This window comes from Merops nubicus, unplaced genomic scaffold (genome assembly GCF_000691845.1).
Source record: "Merops nubicus isolate BGI_N331 unplaced genomic scaffold, ASM69184v1 scaffold1408, whole genome shotgun sequence".
Classification (NCBI taxonomy): Eukaryota; Metazoa; Chordata; class Aves; order Coraciiformes; family Meropidae; genus Merops; species Merops nubicus.
The window spans coordinates 29,621-44,899 of record NW_008627510.1 but is presented as its reverse complement, the minus strand read 5'-3'; the positions used below and the strand labels follow the sequence as shown (position 1 = coordinate 44,899).

General features: G+C 42.6%; 1 protein-coding gene across 1 annotated transcript; it reads left to right on the top strand.

The window, feature by feature from the left end:
- Positions 1 to 9,468: 9,468 nt before the first annotated feature.
- KCNK18 (potassium channel, subfamily K, member 18) lies at positions 9,469 to 14,874 on the top strand. Its single transcript, XM_008946316.1, has 3 exons — positions 9,469 to 9,685; positions 10,745 to 10,891; positions 14,063 to 14,874. The coding sequence occupies exons 1-3, from the start codon at positions 9,469 to 9,471 to the stop codon at positions 14,872 to 14,874; spliced, it is 1,176 nt and encodes a 391-aa protein (XP_008944564.1).
- The last annotated feature ends 405 nt before the right edge of the window (positions 14,875 to 15,279 follow it).

The following is a 15,279-nucleotide window of genomic DNA, read 5'->3' as shown; positions in this document are numbered from 1 at the left end:
ACCTTGGCAGGTCTCTAATTTCTACCGGATGCAACTAGTGAAGGAATCTAAATACAAAGGAATTAGTTTTTTACCTGAGAGCAGCATTCAGAGAACCACCCCAGCAGGTAACACACCAGAAATTACTGTTGTACCATAGAAACACTGAGGAGAGGATCTAGTGCCCTCTGGATGAAGGAGAGTTTTGAGCAGATCATGTGTTAGCAGTTCAGAGGTTGTGTCTGCTGCATTACAGCAGCTGGGATTAAACAGTAGGATCCAGGGTTGGGGCTCCAGCATCAGGGAGCAAGCAGCTGGAGGTGGGGGCTGTGGAAGAGGATTTCCTCCTCCCATCCAGATATGGAGTCCTCAGCACAAGGAAAACATGGACCTGTTGGAGTGCCACAAGAGAGAAGTGCCACAAACAGGATTAGAGGGCTGGAGCACCTCTCCTATGAAAAAAGACTAAGAGAGTTGAGATTGTTCAGCCTGGAGAAGAGAAGGCTCTGGGGAGCCTTAAAGGGAGCCTACAAGAAAGCTGGGGACAATCTTTTTAGCAGGGCCTGTTTTGACAGGACAAGGGGTGATGGTTTTAAACTAAAAGGGGAGATTTAGACTAGACAGAAGAAAGAAACTGTTTACAATGAGGCTGGTGAAACACTGGAACAGGCTGCCCAGAGAGGTGGCAGGTTCCTCTTTTGCCCCCCACTTGCCCCATTAGGAAGGATATTATGGGCAACATGTGAGCCAGATCCCTCCCTCTGGTCTTAGATACATAAGAGAACCAAGGTGGCACACCACTGAAGGAATGAGTAGACCAATGTACTCACAACACATGATGCAGCAAAGAAGGGAGAAGCTGATTCCAAAGCCAGGCCATGGGCTACCAGCCCAGTCCCAATCATACAGTAATTGCCAGGAGAAAGACTCAAAATTCTCTTTCTGTCTTGATCTTGTCCCACCATTACTGGGAACTCTACTTGTAGTGGACCATCAGGGAGCCCTTCCAACAACTGAAATCCCCACACAGTACATCCACCACAGAAGCAAACCTTCCCCACACCACTACAAGCACAGCCAGCTTTTCTGTGATTAGCTTGGAGGTAGGACAAGAAGTTAATGCCAAAGGCAGGGGCACGTGGTGGTGATTTCCTCACCAGTTCCCACACAAGTCTGGCCAGACCCTGGATGAAAACCAGTCAGGAGGGTTTATCTTGCCTGGTTGTGGACCTCATCCATGTGCAAGCCCTCATTCAGGGCTGGGGGTTTAAACCCCATCACTTCAGTGCCCCACCCCTGGAAATATTCCATTTGGGTCACATCACTTTTTACATAAAAGAAATATGCAAACAAAAGAAAAACTAGTTATCTGGTGGTCCTGGCCCCTATGATCACCAGTGCCACTCAGGTGCCCAGTGCCATTTGATGTTGCCCAGTGGTGGCCTTGGTGCATAGAGGCAGCACTGACCCACTGTCCCATGTGTGAGATGAGGGCTCAGACCATGGAGAGCTAAAGGTGAAAGTGCAGGACACCCTTCTGTGCTTTTTGGCTCTGAATGTGGGTTGTGTTACTCCCTCCTTATGTTTTGCACTTCTGGGCCCTCATCTCAACAGCAAGTACTCCATCACAAATGCTTGCAGCTGCAGGAGGCACATTCAAAAAAAAATACAGATCATTCTTGTTTGGCCCCAGATTCCAGGGCTCCCATTAGAGTCTCCCTGACTTTTTCATCCTGTCTTTCTACTGGATTTTTAAAGAACAACTCCTACATCACTGTGGGCTTTGCAGCCACTGTGCCATGGAAGATTGGATCTAGTAACTGATTAATTTCTTTGAGATGGCTTTTTCATAATAGTTTTAACTGAACAAGTCACAAAACATGCCATGGTGATAGAATACATAGAATTCTAGAAGAGTTTAGGTGGGAAAGGCTCTCTGGAGATCTCTAGTCCAAACTAAAAAGATAGCAGTGGTGTGGTATGTATGCCAGCAAGGTTCACTGAAAGCACAGTTACATATTGCCCTGACCCATGGTACTGAAGCCAATCTATCAGCTTGTTGAGCTCTACAGCAGTGGTTTTGCTGGCAAAGAGTGTGAGTTTTGGTTTGGATGTGTCTTGCCCATGCAGTTAGGGCAGCAATATTTTCTGGAGGGGACTCCAGTTTGGCAGAGTCTACTGAAGCAGTTACACTGTGTTTCCAAGCTTTGCATGCAATTGGGACCCATGACATGCTGAGATGAGCTGATGGGCTATGTGCTCTTGCTGTGTACTGTGCCTCCGAGCTATTGAAGGTGTGGTTCATGAGCCAGAGAAGCTGATCTGCAGGTGTAATGTGATGGGAGTCTGTTTTGGGGCAAGCATCTCAGTCAGCTGCTAAAGATGGTCTTCTAACAAATTTTTCAGCATGGTAACCAGGTATTTCTTCTCTTGGGGTCTTCTGGGTACTAGGAGCTTTCAGGAAGGGAAGTGGCTGAGTTGGGGAAAGGACCCCTTTGAGCACTCCAATAGGGGTACACGATCCACGAGCATGGCTATGCCTGCACTTCTCCTTTCATCAGCAGTTAGCCTGAAACAACAAGGAAAAGGCAGTAGTGGCCACAAGGCAGCCTGCTGAGAGCCTTTGGTTTGCTCCGTGCTGAGGACTGCTGGCAGCTCCTTTGCAGGAGGACACACACACACTTGTTTTCCAGCCAGACTCCTGGACTTGGACATAACCCTTGGGTGAAACGTGACTGCTGTGCTCCACACTCCCTTCGTGTGCTCCATACTCCTTGCTTGTAGCAGGAGAAGGGCAGTGGTGAAGCAAAGGTGTCTGGTGCTGTAGGATTCAGGAAGCTGTGCTTCTCCTCATGACCAGCACTGCCAACACACATTACTGCATGGGGACATGCAGTCACCTCCAGTCCTGCTCCTCCCTCCTCTGTGTGTGCAGGACCTTCAGGGTTCATCTGAAACATCTGTGCTACAGCATCTATACAAATGTTTCTCTCAACTGCTTAGCCTTTGCTTTCTGATGTGTTTCTCAAGTCCTTTAGTTGAGATAAAAGATAAATTCCCTACTTTCCATTCAAGCTTGTGCTAGTTATTTCTCTATCCTAAAGTTCCTTCCCTTAGAATATACGACTACCAGCTGGCTTTGGCTGCCTGGCAGGATTCAAGCAATAACCCTCCCAGAATTTATATTCATCCTGCATTTGAGCTGCTCCACCCATATATCTTAAACTCCCAAGTGACCGCAGAGAATTTCAGTGCTGTTTAGATGGCTTTTTGCATGCACTGAGCGCCAGGCAGCAGTAGCCATTGTCACTGGTGATGGGCAGCCTGGGTGCCAGGCAGTCTCGGGAAGTGCCCGCAGTCCCTGAGGGCACTGTGGTCTTCATGAATCTGCCATTGCACAAGGGGCCTGTGGTCCAGATGACTCATTCAGAAGTGCTATGAGATTTCTCTTTTTTCTTGAGAAGAGTGGAAGAAAAGACTTCATTCCACATTCAATTTTTATAAGAAATTCCTCAGAAAAGATGGGCAATTTTGCATTCTTCCCTTTCTAACCCAAAACATTTTTCAGAAGACACTTTCATAATGCAGTCTTACTCATCAACCCAGGCAGGATCACATCACCAAGGAACTGTGGCTTAAACTAATTAAAGACGAAGCTAAGCTTGGTGGTTTTAGAGCTTTTTTTTTAAAGAGTGTTCTTCACTAAGGTGGCAAAAATGTTGTTTACTGAATCACTAAAAAGCATTTAAAAGCTATTCCCATGACTGCTAAAAACATTTACAGGGCCATAGTTACAAAGAGAAGGCTAATTAATGGTGTATTAGCTGAAATGGGTGGGAGAGAGTTTGAAAAGTTCATGTATGCCTTCTCAGAGGTAAAGCAAATCGGTAGAACTAAAAGAAGCTTGAAGACAAGTGTCAAGTCCATGAAGTCCCAAGGCACACCCATCTGTGAAAGTGTCTCCCACCCCTTGAATCCACAATGACTACTGAGTGGTAGGATAATGGAGTTCAGACTCTTGTGAGAGTACTTCACACAAAAGGGGAAGGGAAAGTACTTAAAGTGTCATTAGGAAAACTGGGATGAAAATAAGTAATGGAAAATTTAGCCTGATGTTCAAGAAACTCTGAGGCACTGACATTAATCCATGTTCAGTCCGAATGCCAGTGATGGGAAGCCAAAAGAGGTGTTGGCAGCCTACAGACTCCTGCCTGTGGTTTATAAAGTGCTGTGGATGGCCAAGGGTAGAAAATACTGTAAACAGTGCACTTTGGGGATTAACAGTCCTTACTGACCTCAGAGCCGTTCCAAATACAGGTTTGACCTCAATGCTATCAGTAATATTTGGCCAATACTACAGCCTGTGAAGGATGGCTGCTTATCTGTGTTCTGGTTAACTAAACATGTGTATGACATTGGAGATAACATCAGTAGATGTTTTTTTTTGTTAGCATTTGCATGCTGAGGATTGAGAGGGTCTATGCTACTCAGAGACAATCTCAGGTGTATGCTGGTGGATATTTACAGTGAAGAGCTTGCTTCTGTGTCTGACTGTTTAGATTCCCCCCTTTTAAAATGCTTATATACATATGCCACATTAATAATAGTGAAAAGTGAGCATAATCTTTTTTAAAGAGCAAAGCAGACCTGTCATCTTGAATCTAAGGGTTTTTCTCTTCCAATTCTAGTTGCTCTGTTGACATGAATCATGACTCTTAGCTTTTATGCAGCATATAATCTCACATGCTCTAATGTTAATTAAATTCCAAAGAAGCAGTTTTCCGATCTCTCCACAGGGAGCTTGTTTGCCTTAAAATGAAACTACTGGGCTGAGATAGTGGCCACTATGCTAGCATTACGTTCACTACATTAACTCAGTAAAGACTTTGGCATAGGACATGCAGCTGAACCTCAGTAATCCCCTTGGCTTATCAGGAAACCCAGGGCTGCTGCACTGTGTCTCCTTGGCAGGGGGAGCTTACGCTGGTGCCTCATCCTGATATTAACCTTGCCATTTGTTCCAGCACCCTGAAGCGTCGTCACATCATTCAAACCAGCCACGCTAGTACATGAGCAGCCTACACAGTGCTGGGAGTGAGGGTGGCTGGGCTTTGTTTGCAAAGACTTCCCTGTGCTGATTAAGAATTGTTACACCGGGTCTGTCAGTGTTTGATTTTACTTCTCAGTGGCCCTTTAGGGAGGAGCTGGAGGAGTGTTGTCTGTCCAGAAGCAGCTTCCCCTCCCAGTTCCAAATGTACTCTCAGTTAGCACATGGTTCAGATAGCAGAATGAGCAGAAAGAGGGAGAAGTGCCTGCCACAGAGCTCTGCTGGGTTGGAAACGTGAGCTCTGCAGCAACCAAACCCTCCATGCTTCTTGCACCCCTGGCTCCTGGGTGCAATCACATGTAAAGCTCTGAGAGAAAGAAGAGGTTGAGGTTTTGATCCTTCTAGACTGTTGTTGGTTGCTCAGGTTTGGGGAAGGGGTGAAAAACGAGGGGAAAGTGAAGCCTTTCTACTCAGTTAATAATCTGGGGGAGGGGGAATGAAAAGTGGCTGGTTAGCTCATGAGTGGATGAAGGCTGGTCCTGCTGTTTAGCCTCCAAGTGAAAAAACCTCCCATCAAAGGTGTATCCTGGCTGAGTGACTTTACCCATGCTAAAAAAAGAGGAAGAATACACACTAATACCTAAGCTCTGGCTGGTCCTGGGGCATATGAAGCGTGTTTGCCTCTCATAAATAAAATGGTGGGACCACTTGCTTTGCTTTGGTGTGAAAAAAGAACGAAATAGGAAATGCTCCTATTCAGGTTGAGAGTCCTGGACGTCTCTGAATCCACTTAGCATTATATGCAGTGTCAGGATGCTAGTCCTGAGTGCTCTCAAATATTCCCAGAGGTTACAAGCTCAATCACTCGACTCAAGCAAAAGCTGAGACTTTTAAAGATGGATACAAAGGAAGCTAAACCTTCCTCTGGGGTATCCAGAAGACCTTACGCAGCCAATTAGTGCATTTCTCTCTCCATCCCAGCAGTCTGAGGTGTAAGGGGACAGTGGGAAGAACAGGAGGTATCAGGGGAACTCATACTCCAGAGGAATGATTGGGGTCTGGAGGAGAAAAATAGCTGCAGGGTGCCTGAAAAGCACGTTGCCCATCCAGCAGATGTATATGCGCTGCACAAATGTCAGGTGTCTGTGTTGGGGCTGGGCTTGGGCCAGAACTGCCTCTGGGTCCTGCTGTGGGCTGAAATCCCACAGGAAAGGGTCTCAAGAGCCTGCAGGATGGGAGGGATAGGGGTAAACTTGGTGAGTGTGAGGCAGAAAGAGTCCTTTGGAAGTGCTCATGGATGCTGCTACTGAAACCTCACTGACACCTCCCCAGTCTTCCTCACCAAGTGAGGTGTCATTATGTCTGGGGATCAAACCCAACTTTTACACAACCTTGAGACTGCTTTCTTAGCACTGCTACTGCTGCTACTTGCTTTTTGTTGTTTTGGGGTGGTTTTTTTTTTTTTTGCTTGGGGTTGATCTCACATTTATACAGAAACACCCATTTTCTTGGGGAGCTTAGGTATATTAGTGCATTCTAGAAATACTCCCTGGGGGCATATGTTAGAGCAATAGATCAAATACTCCATGATCATTGTTAACATTCCATCTTGAACTGAACTTTTAAAATTCTCATTGTCATGAAGTGCTGCCAGGCTGAGTTCTTAGTCCCTTATCAAAAAATAATCCCATCAGAATCAATGCCGGATGGAAATAAAAGGAAATAATTTAGTCCATTGGCTTTTTTTTTAAATAAAGAATAATAAATGCCATCCTTCAAGTCACTTTGGTTTGTTCAAAAAAGGAGAAGACATTACACTATTGAATATTTGTCAGCACAGTACGCAGAATCCAACGGTGTTTCATAGAAAAGAGGTAAACACAGCAGGTCTGTGCCAACATGGTAGATGACTTGATACAGAAAGAGTTTTACTGATCACTGAGAAACATCTCACTGCCCAAACAATGACCTTCTTGGTTTAACCTTTGTAATCCAGGAACATCAGATAAAGTAGCGTTTCTAACATATACAAATCCGTACTGGAATAATTAAACCTTGCAGCTGTGGTTACAAACTTTCCTTTCAAGCAGCACCTTCACAGCATTTGCATTTGCCCTAATCAAAGGAACTGGAGTGCAAAAAAAGTGCAGGTTTGCTCTCCATTAACATGAATAGGAAATGCATATTGCAAAAATCTCAGAACAAGTACCAGTAACTCAATTTGGAATAACTTGTGGTTTGTGGGATTTGCTTTTAAGCAACTGTGTTCAAATATGTAATACAGCAATAGTGGGCAATGGTTTAGATTAAGCAAATAATGTAAAAATCATTTCTGGATTTATTTTTATTGAATTTTCTCATTGTCACAAGCTCAGAGCCTGATGCTTCAAATGGCTGAGAAGCTCCTGGGAATTGCTAAATACTTTTCAGTCCTACCATGGATAGGAGGAGGCTGAGAAGATTTTATAGCACTTTAGATGACAGAGGTTTGTATCCGAGATGTAGATTAAAAAATCCACAGGACAAATTGTGTCAGAATTATCATACTGGGCAGTGAAATTTTTTTTTAGAAGAACATAAATCCTGCCTCGGACATAGCGCCCATTTGCCCCAGTACCATTTCACTCTTTCATCTCCAAACTATTTTCATTTCCAGACATTATTGATCCCTGTGTGGCTTGTAGGCAGTATTTCCTTGTATCTCCCTGTTTACCCTTTTCCTGGGTCATTTATGAACGCATGGAAGAGCAGAGCTCCAGTGCAGACCCATGCATAATTCCATCAGTGATCTCCTGCTCCCTTTTACTCCTGTCCTCTGTTCCTTTCTACTAAGCATTGATTTCCTCCTGTGAAGACTTTTTCTCTTATGCCATAGATGTTTAATTCCCTTAAAAACATTTGGAGAGGTACTTTGTCAAGGCTTCTTTAGAAATCCAAGTAAATTCTATGAGTTTATATAACACTGGTACCCACTCTTTACAAAACTCTTCAAGACAAGCCAGTGTTGTGCTGCCACCATGGAGCACCTCACTGCTACAGACACTTTGCTCCCCAACTACCCCTTTAACTTCTCTGTGTTCCTTGGTCCTCTGGTAAGGACACAAAACTTAAATACATCATGTCTAAATACAATCTTTTGGGAAATTCTGTTGCTTTTGATCAGCTATGAACATCAACAGTTTTCAACCCTGTGTTTCAGGTCAATGGGGAAAAAAACAAAACGAGATCAACTACAGTAAGAGGATTTATAAATCTATTGTCAAAAAGCAGGACTGAGTCAATGAGGCAGATAACCAGAAAAGTAGCAAGCACACAGGCTTATTTTTGTCTTAGCCCTGAAAGCCTCTTTTCTGTAGTGGAGGCTTCCATACTGATGAGCATATAATATCTTGTGATCCAATTTGCTGAGAGTTTGACCTAGAAGAGAGCAGTGTAACCATGTAAGGTTCCATTGCAGTTTGGACATGTTGCTCGTGTACAGCTCAGTGGGTCTTGACTGCACAAGGCTCTTTCAATTTTTAATGAAAGACTCCTAGAGATGAAATATTTAACACCTCTTTCTGTAAAGTCCAACTCCTCTTACTACCACTATGAACACTGTAAAGGGCAGTGATACTGCTCATTGCTCTGAGCGTTTTAGAGTGAGGGATGAAATCAAGGCATTTATTTTTAAATTTGTTTGTAGTTTGCAAAGATCACTAACCTTGAACTGAATCCTGCAGTTCTTACTTATTAAGATCATTGGGGGTTTCAATTAATAGGAATATTTTAATCAGGTGAGAACTGGACAAAAGCTTATTGACTCTTTTTTTTTTGAGAAAAATCCTTTAAAATTCCAAAGAACCCCCCTACAAAGATTATATGGTGTATATATAGAGAAATACATTAAGCCATCTGAAAGAGAAATTAATTATTCTACAGTCTGTCCTAATTGTTCTACAGTCTGTCCAGTTGCAACAACAATTAGTGCCAAGCTTTTCTTTTGTTTAATTTTAAATTTCTCTGTTCATTTCTGGGAGAAATCTTTAAAGAACCCATCCCTTACAGTGTGCATTTTCCCTCCTGGGAGTTGGAAATGTTTTCACTGTACAATGGGAAACTGTAGTTCAGAACAAGAAACTTTAAACATGAGTTGGTTCCAGTGGAAAGCCACAGAAGCTGGCAATCTGTGTGCATTACAGCGCTGGCTGATCAATAGTCATTCAGGGATAGAGTGGCAGATCATCAACTACGAAATATTTCAAGGCTTGATTAGTTGTGCTCCTTCTCCATTGGGACTGTAGTGCAATCTTCACTTATAAAGACATGTGATCTGAAAGCCTGAGGCAGAATCATCCTCGTTTTCACAGGAGAAGCTTTTCTAGGATGAAAAAGCTTTTACATCCTCATCCTTGTTTCTAAAAGCTGTGTCTTCTCCACTAAATAAAAAAAAAAAAAAAAGGATGGCATCAACATCACAGCCTCTGCGAGGTAAAAGGGCATGTAAAAAAATATTTTGGGCAGTGTTTCCTCATGCCTGCTTCATTCTGTCTCTTGTGATCTATGCTTTTCTCGGGGCTCTCATGTTTTCCCACATTGAAGGTAACCGGAAGGTCAATTTAAGTGAAGAATATAGAGAATTTCTGCAGAATCTGTGGAACATCTCCAGAAATTTATCAGGTATGTACTGGAATTTCAAAATGACTTAACTATACAGGGTTACATATTCTTTTGCTTTTTGAATGATATTTTTGGCTTTTGAAGACACTCTTCAAAATCCTAATGGCTGAACCTGCAAAGGGGATTTCCCCCCTGCCTAGCTAGTGACTGCTCTTGTTTGCTTGTCTTCCTTAGCTGTGATTTTGACTGCAAGCCTCCCTGATCCATGCCTGAAAAGACTTTTCCTGAGGTGCCTGTGCTCTCCCTTTTGCCCGAGTTACCTAAAGTCCTTCAAGAGCTACTGAGATTCCCATGGTATTTCCCCCTGATTGCTGGGGACTGAATCCTCTGCCTCAGAAAGTCTTTTCAGCTCTGAGCTCTCCTACTAGCTCTCTGGCAATGGGATGCTTGAGGTGCTGTGCTGTGCCCTGGACCTGGTGGTGCTGATAGAGAAGTGGAGGGGAGGAGAAGGGGTAAAAATCCTCCTGGATCTGTGCTGGGGCTCATACATGGTCTTGGACTTTCACTCAAGCTGCTGTGCTGACACTTTGATCTGTTTGGGGCAAGCATCCCTGTAGATAACGCCCTTTCAAGGAGAGCTCAGCCACAGGGAGCGGGAATGAGGAGTGCAAGCTCTGGAATTGACAGCTGGGTGCTGGGCAGTGCCACCCAAGGGGTTCATATCAGTCACATACTGACCACTCCAAGTTTCTAGTGACTTTGGGTCAAAATAAGACTCCTGGGGAATCCAAAATGAAACAGGACAATCAGGCTGGAAGCTGAATATTCAGTCTTCCCATCCTGCTTCTTTATGTTTATTTTTGTGTGATATTTTGACTTTGTTGGAGCATAACATCTTTATTTGTTTCTTCTTTCCACTTTTGTTCCTTCCAGCCACTGGACCCACCTGATTTTTTCTGGGGGTGAGGTTGAAGGGGAGGGTGAGGTGAATATTTTTGTCTTTTCAAAGAGTACAAGCAAATTCTCAGATGGAGTAAACTTCACTGGAATAACAAGCTGGCTGCTCCCTGAGTGGTGGTCTGCAAACATTCACCCTATCTCCTCTTGTTACTGTAACAGATAACATGACAGAAAACGAGGAGATATTTAGGGAAAAAATCCATGCATTGCTCAACAAAGCTGAACAACACTGGTTTGTCAATCCAAAAGATATATGGACTTTCTTTGGGTCTCTCTTTTTCTGCTGCACAGTATTCACAACCGTGGGTAAGTTCAGAGGTAAAGTAAGCCCTTGCAGAATCAATTGTTATCCTCTAACGTATTTCTTCTAGGGAATGAAAAAAAAAAAAAAATAAAAAAAAACAAGCAACAAACCAAACCCAAAAAGACAAACCCCCTTGAATTTTTCTCCTGAGTATTAATGATGAGTCTGAAAGGGGTTCTGCAAACACAGATTGCAGAGATGTAGCCAAGTCACAGAAGCAAGTCAGAATTTATTAGCTAGTGATGGCCCATGCTAATTAGCTACATCGTTACATGCACGCTATAACATATATATGACATGTGCACAAAAGTCTTTCATTAAAGTAAAAAGAAAGCTCAAATTTTCAGTGTTATCCTTCACACTATTGTGTGTTACGTTGGGTAATATTTTCTTCACTGAAAGGAGTAATTCATTATGCATCTATTGTTTTTCAATTGCTTCCCTGTTAGTTATGTCTCACCCAGCTTTGTAAATCTATGGCTCTATAATTAACCATGCTGTTGTTCACACTTCTCTGAGTTAACAGCACATGGAAATGTTTAAGTCACACCTCTGAAATCTTTCATTCTGACTTCATATTTCAAAGGAGGACCTAGATCAAATAGAAACATCTGCTCTGGTTTTGGATCCCTCTGCATTGCTAAAGACAACTCCTCACGCTCATTCCCAGAGCTACTTTTATCCCTTTGCTAATCTTTCTCAAATGCTGGCAACTACAGACGCTGACTATTGAGATTTGTCAGAGTCAAAGCTGGGTGGGAAATTGTATCAAATTGCAGAGACATTTCTCCACTGCATTAGGATATACTAAAGATCCCAGCATGGGTATGCATCTTAATGCAAAAGAAAAACTAAATCTTAAAAATGAGCTTATCCTGTACCAGAAATAGCCTGAGAGTTAGTATGTTCACTTGGAGCATGTGGGACACCCTTCCACGCTGTCTTAAATCACAGCAGAGGCTTGAATCTCAGACTCTGATGTCTTAAGTGACTAATTCTTGCAGGCCCTGAATTTGAAAACAGTCCTGTAGGTCATCAGAGACACATACTGGAGAAGCAGACCTGAATCTTCACCCCAGTGAATATTTCCTAGTGCAAACACAACAGCTAGGAATATCTGAAAGAGAATATTTTTATCAGAAAGCTTTGACTTCAGCTAATGAAAAAAAAAAAAACAACAAACTGTTGAAAACTTCTTGCCTGGGTATACTAATCCATCTCCATTAACATGGGACTGCACAAACAGCCCCACTCACACTGACCCTACATATATATATAGTTCTAAACTGCCATTGTTTTTGGCCTTTATAGTGCTGGAGCATTAACACAGCTTCCTCAAGATTTGAGCTGAGCTTTGGGATCAGTAGGAAGCCTGGAATATTTGTTGCTATTAGGTGGCTGTTTCTATTATGGGCTGTTATTTGCAATATTAAGAACTGAGAAGTCACTTCAGGTTAGACTCAACTTCATCACCTGTAATTACCTTGGAGAAGTGAAGCATCTAGCCTGAAGATGGGTGGTCTGAACTGCCCATGGAGGTTGCCTAGTGGCTCATCTAGCCTAGATTTTTGCATAGCTGATTTTAAGCCCATGGTAGGTTTTAACCCTTGAAACTGCACTAGGTATTTTTAATTCACAGAAATTGAGAGGAAAAAGGAGATAAAATCACTGAACAATTGCTACAATAATTAATCTTCCCCAGTTGCTTCAGCAGTAAGGATTAAGGTTAGCCAGTGGGGAGCAGAGTGCAGAGAATACATAGTTTTTCAGTGCCTCACAGCAAAGCAGGGACCAGGGTTTGATTCAGACCAAAGGCACCCATTAGTAAAAACAAACATGAATGGATGAAGAAAATGAAGGAAACTATACATCATCATATGAAACAACAGTCTTACAGGCTAAGTATCTGGCCTGGGAGATCATCCAGAAAAGAACAATGTTTTTGAAAGAAGAGAAGTACTTTATGACTTTTTGGAGAATGAGAGGAAAAATGTTTGTTAAAATTTAATACAATTAATATAATGCTGATGTTTTCTCCCACTGTAATGGAAAAGCACTAACTTACAGTTTAAGTTTCATATCCAATATCTCAGAAGAAGGAAATATAAATACCCAAATTGAATTTAGGGGAAGGGCACATCTTCTTCTACCGTTTTATGTATCATAAAGGCTGAGTGTCTGGTAGTAATTCCCTACTCATTGTAATTGATATTTGAAAGCTGTAGCACTCTAGAATAAACATGCATTTCCTCGTGTGATAAACATGTGCTCTCTCACTTGCCCCTTTGTTTTTTGGGAGTACAGTTAAGAGATTCTAAAAACTATAAAGTCAGTACAAGCACAATGTCAATACAACATGTGCCATCAGCACTAGATCTAATGAACCAGGGACAGTTTCAAATTCTATTAGCTTACCATTCATCACAAGAAGTTTTGGCAAAGAAATGAAGTTTGATGTATGGGTCTCATTGTCCCAGCCTGATCCATATTACTGTTTCAAAATTCAAACAATTATCTGGATCTGAATCTTCCCAGAGCTCAAGGAGTTTCATTCCCAGAAAGTGTACGGTCCCACTGTGAGGTCCTGGAGGCTGGTCAGAAGATGATCCCTCAGCTCCCCATGCACAGTCCATCAGCCTCCTCCAGCATCAGATGTTGTCTTTCTGAGCTCAGCCCTCAGCTTGACCTCCCCACGGTGGGATTCATGACGCCAAGACCTCTCTTGCTGTCTTGCCTTTTGGATCCTTCTTAACTCAGATTCCCAGGTCAGGAAAGCTCCCTGAGCCTCCAGCAGGACAGAGGCCACACATTGGTCTTGTGCTGGCCTATCCCTTTTGTTTCTCCTCCCTAAATGGCTTCCTGTTGTCAGGCAGTTAAGTGAAACAGCCAGTAAGGTGTAGATAAGTAGAAAAAAATTAATTTAACAGAACTGGCAAACTCCAAACCTCTAAGTGCTTGAAGAGGTCAGATGCCTGCATCAGTAACCAGCATTTGAGACTGAGAAATTTTAATAGCTTCAAAGCAAAGATGAAAAGAACAGTATGCTCTGGACTAAAAATTGTCTTTTAAAACTGACAGCAATAAAAAGCTCAGAGGATGCGACTGCCTAATAAAACACAATGTTCTCTCTCTCTCTTTCCCTTTCCCTTATCTTCTTCTTGTTTTTGTTCAAGGTTATGGTAATACCTATCCTGTGACACGGATTGGAAAATATCTCTGTATGTTATATGCTTTATTTGGCATCCCTCTGATGTTCTTGGTCCTGACAGATATGGGAGACATCCTTGCAACTGTTTTATCCAAGTCTTACAACGAATTCAGAAAGCTACAATCGAAGATTCTAGCCTCTAAATTCTGTTCTGGTTCCACATGTAAAAAAGAGGATGAGCAGAAATCCAGAGCACAGTCTAAACCAGTCCTCAATGAGCCCTTGACTATTATGGAAGTGCTGAAAAGTCAGGCTGGAGTTAAAAGGAAGCCAGTCAAATATCGCAATGCTGAAATTTTTGAAATGTTAATTGCCAGAGAAAATGAATACACAAAACTAGCAAGAAATAAAAGCATTGAGAGGTGGAGTTCATGTCCCGAACTAGCCAGAGGAAAGACAATGTCCAGAGTAATAGAGAATTTTGACAAAATAGGGAAACAGTTAGAAAAATTAGATGTGCCCATTGTATTAATGGTGCTGGTTATCTTTGTGTACATCTCCTGTGCAGCTGCTATTCTTCCCAACTGGGAAACCAGGTTGGATTTCCAGGAAGCCTTTTATTTCTGCTTCATCACCTTGACAACCATTGGATTTGGAGATACACAACTGGAACATCCCAAGTTTTTCTTGTTTTTTTCCCTCTATATTATTATTGGCATGGAAATAGTCTTCATTGCTTTTAAGCTGGGCCAAGATCGTTTAATTGGTTTGTATAAAAAGGTGATTTCATTCTGTGGGGAGAAAAAGGTGCCATCAAAGAAGATATATCCAAAATAAAAGCAGGCATCTTTCTTTCACTTGTAAGCATTAGCCACTGCAATGAGATGAAGCTGTTCCTGTGCATTTCTGCCTTGGGGTGTCAGGAGATGTATTTTATTCTAATTTCCTATGAGAATCTGCTATAAAATGGCTGAATATCTCAGGAGACACTTGGTTAAGGCATCTCCAGGGAGTACTTCCAACAAGGTTCCATCTCCTCCTAAATAATAAAAGAGACGATGCATGCTGGAAAAGCAGAAGGTTCTCCCTGCCACTGCTCCCCAGTATCTTCTGCAAAGCTCCGACTTGCCACAGCCTTTCTGTCCTCTCCACTACAGCAAGCCAATTCAGGAATTTCTTTTCAGCACTTCTCCAAGCGAGGCCCAGATCACTGTCTCATCCTGCCACCTTCTCTGCAGCCAG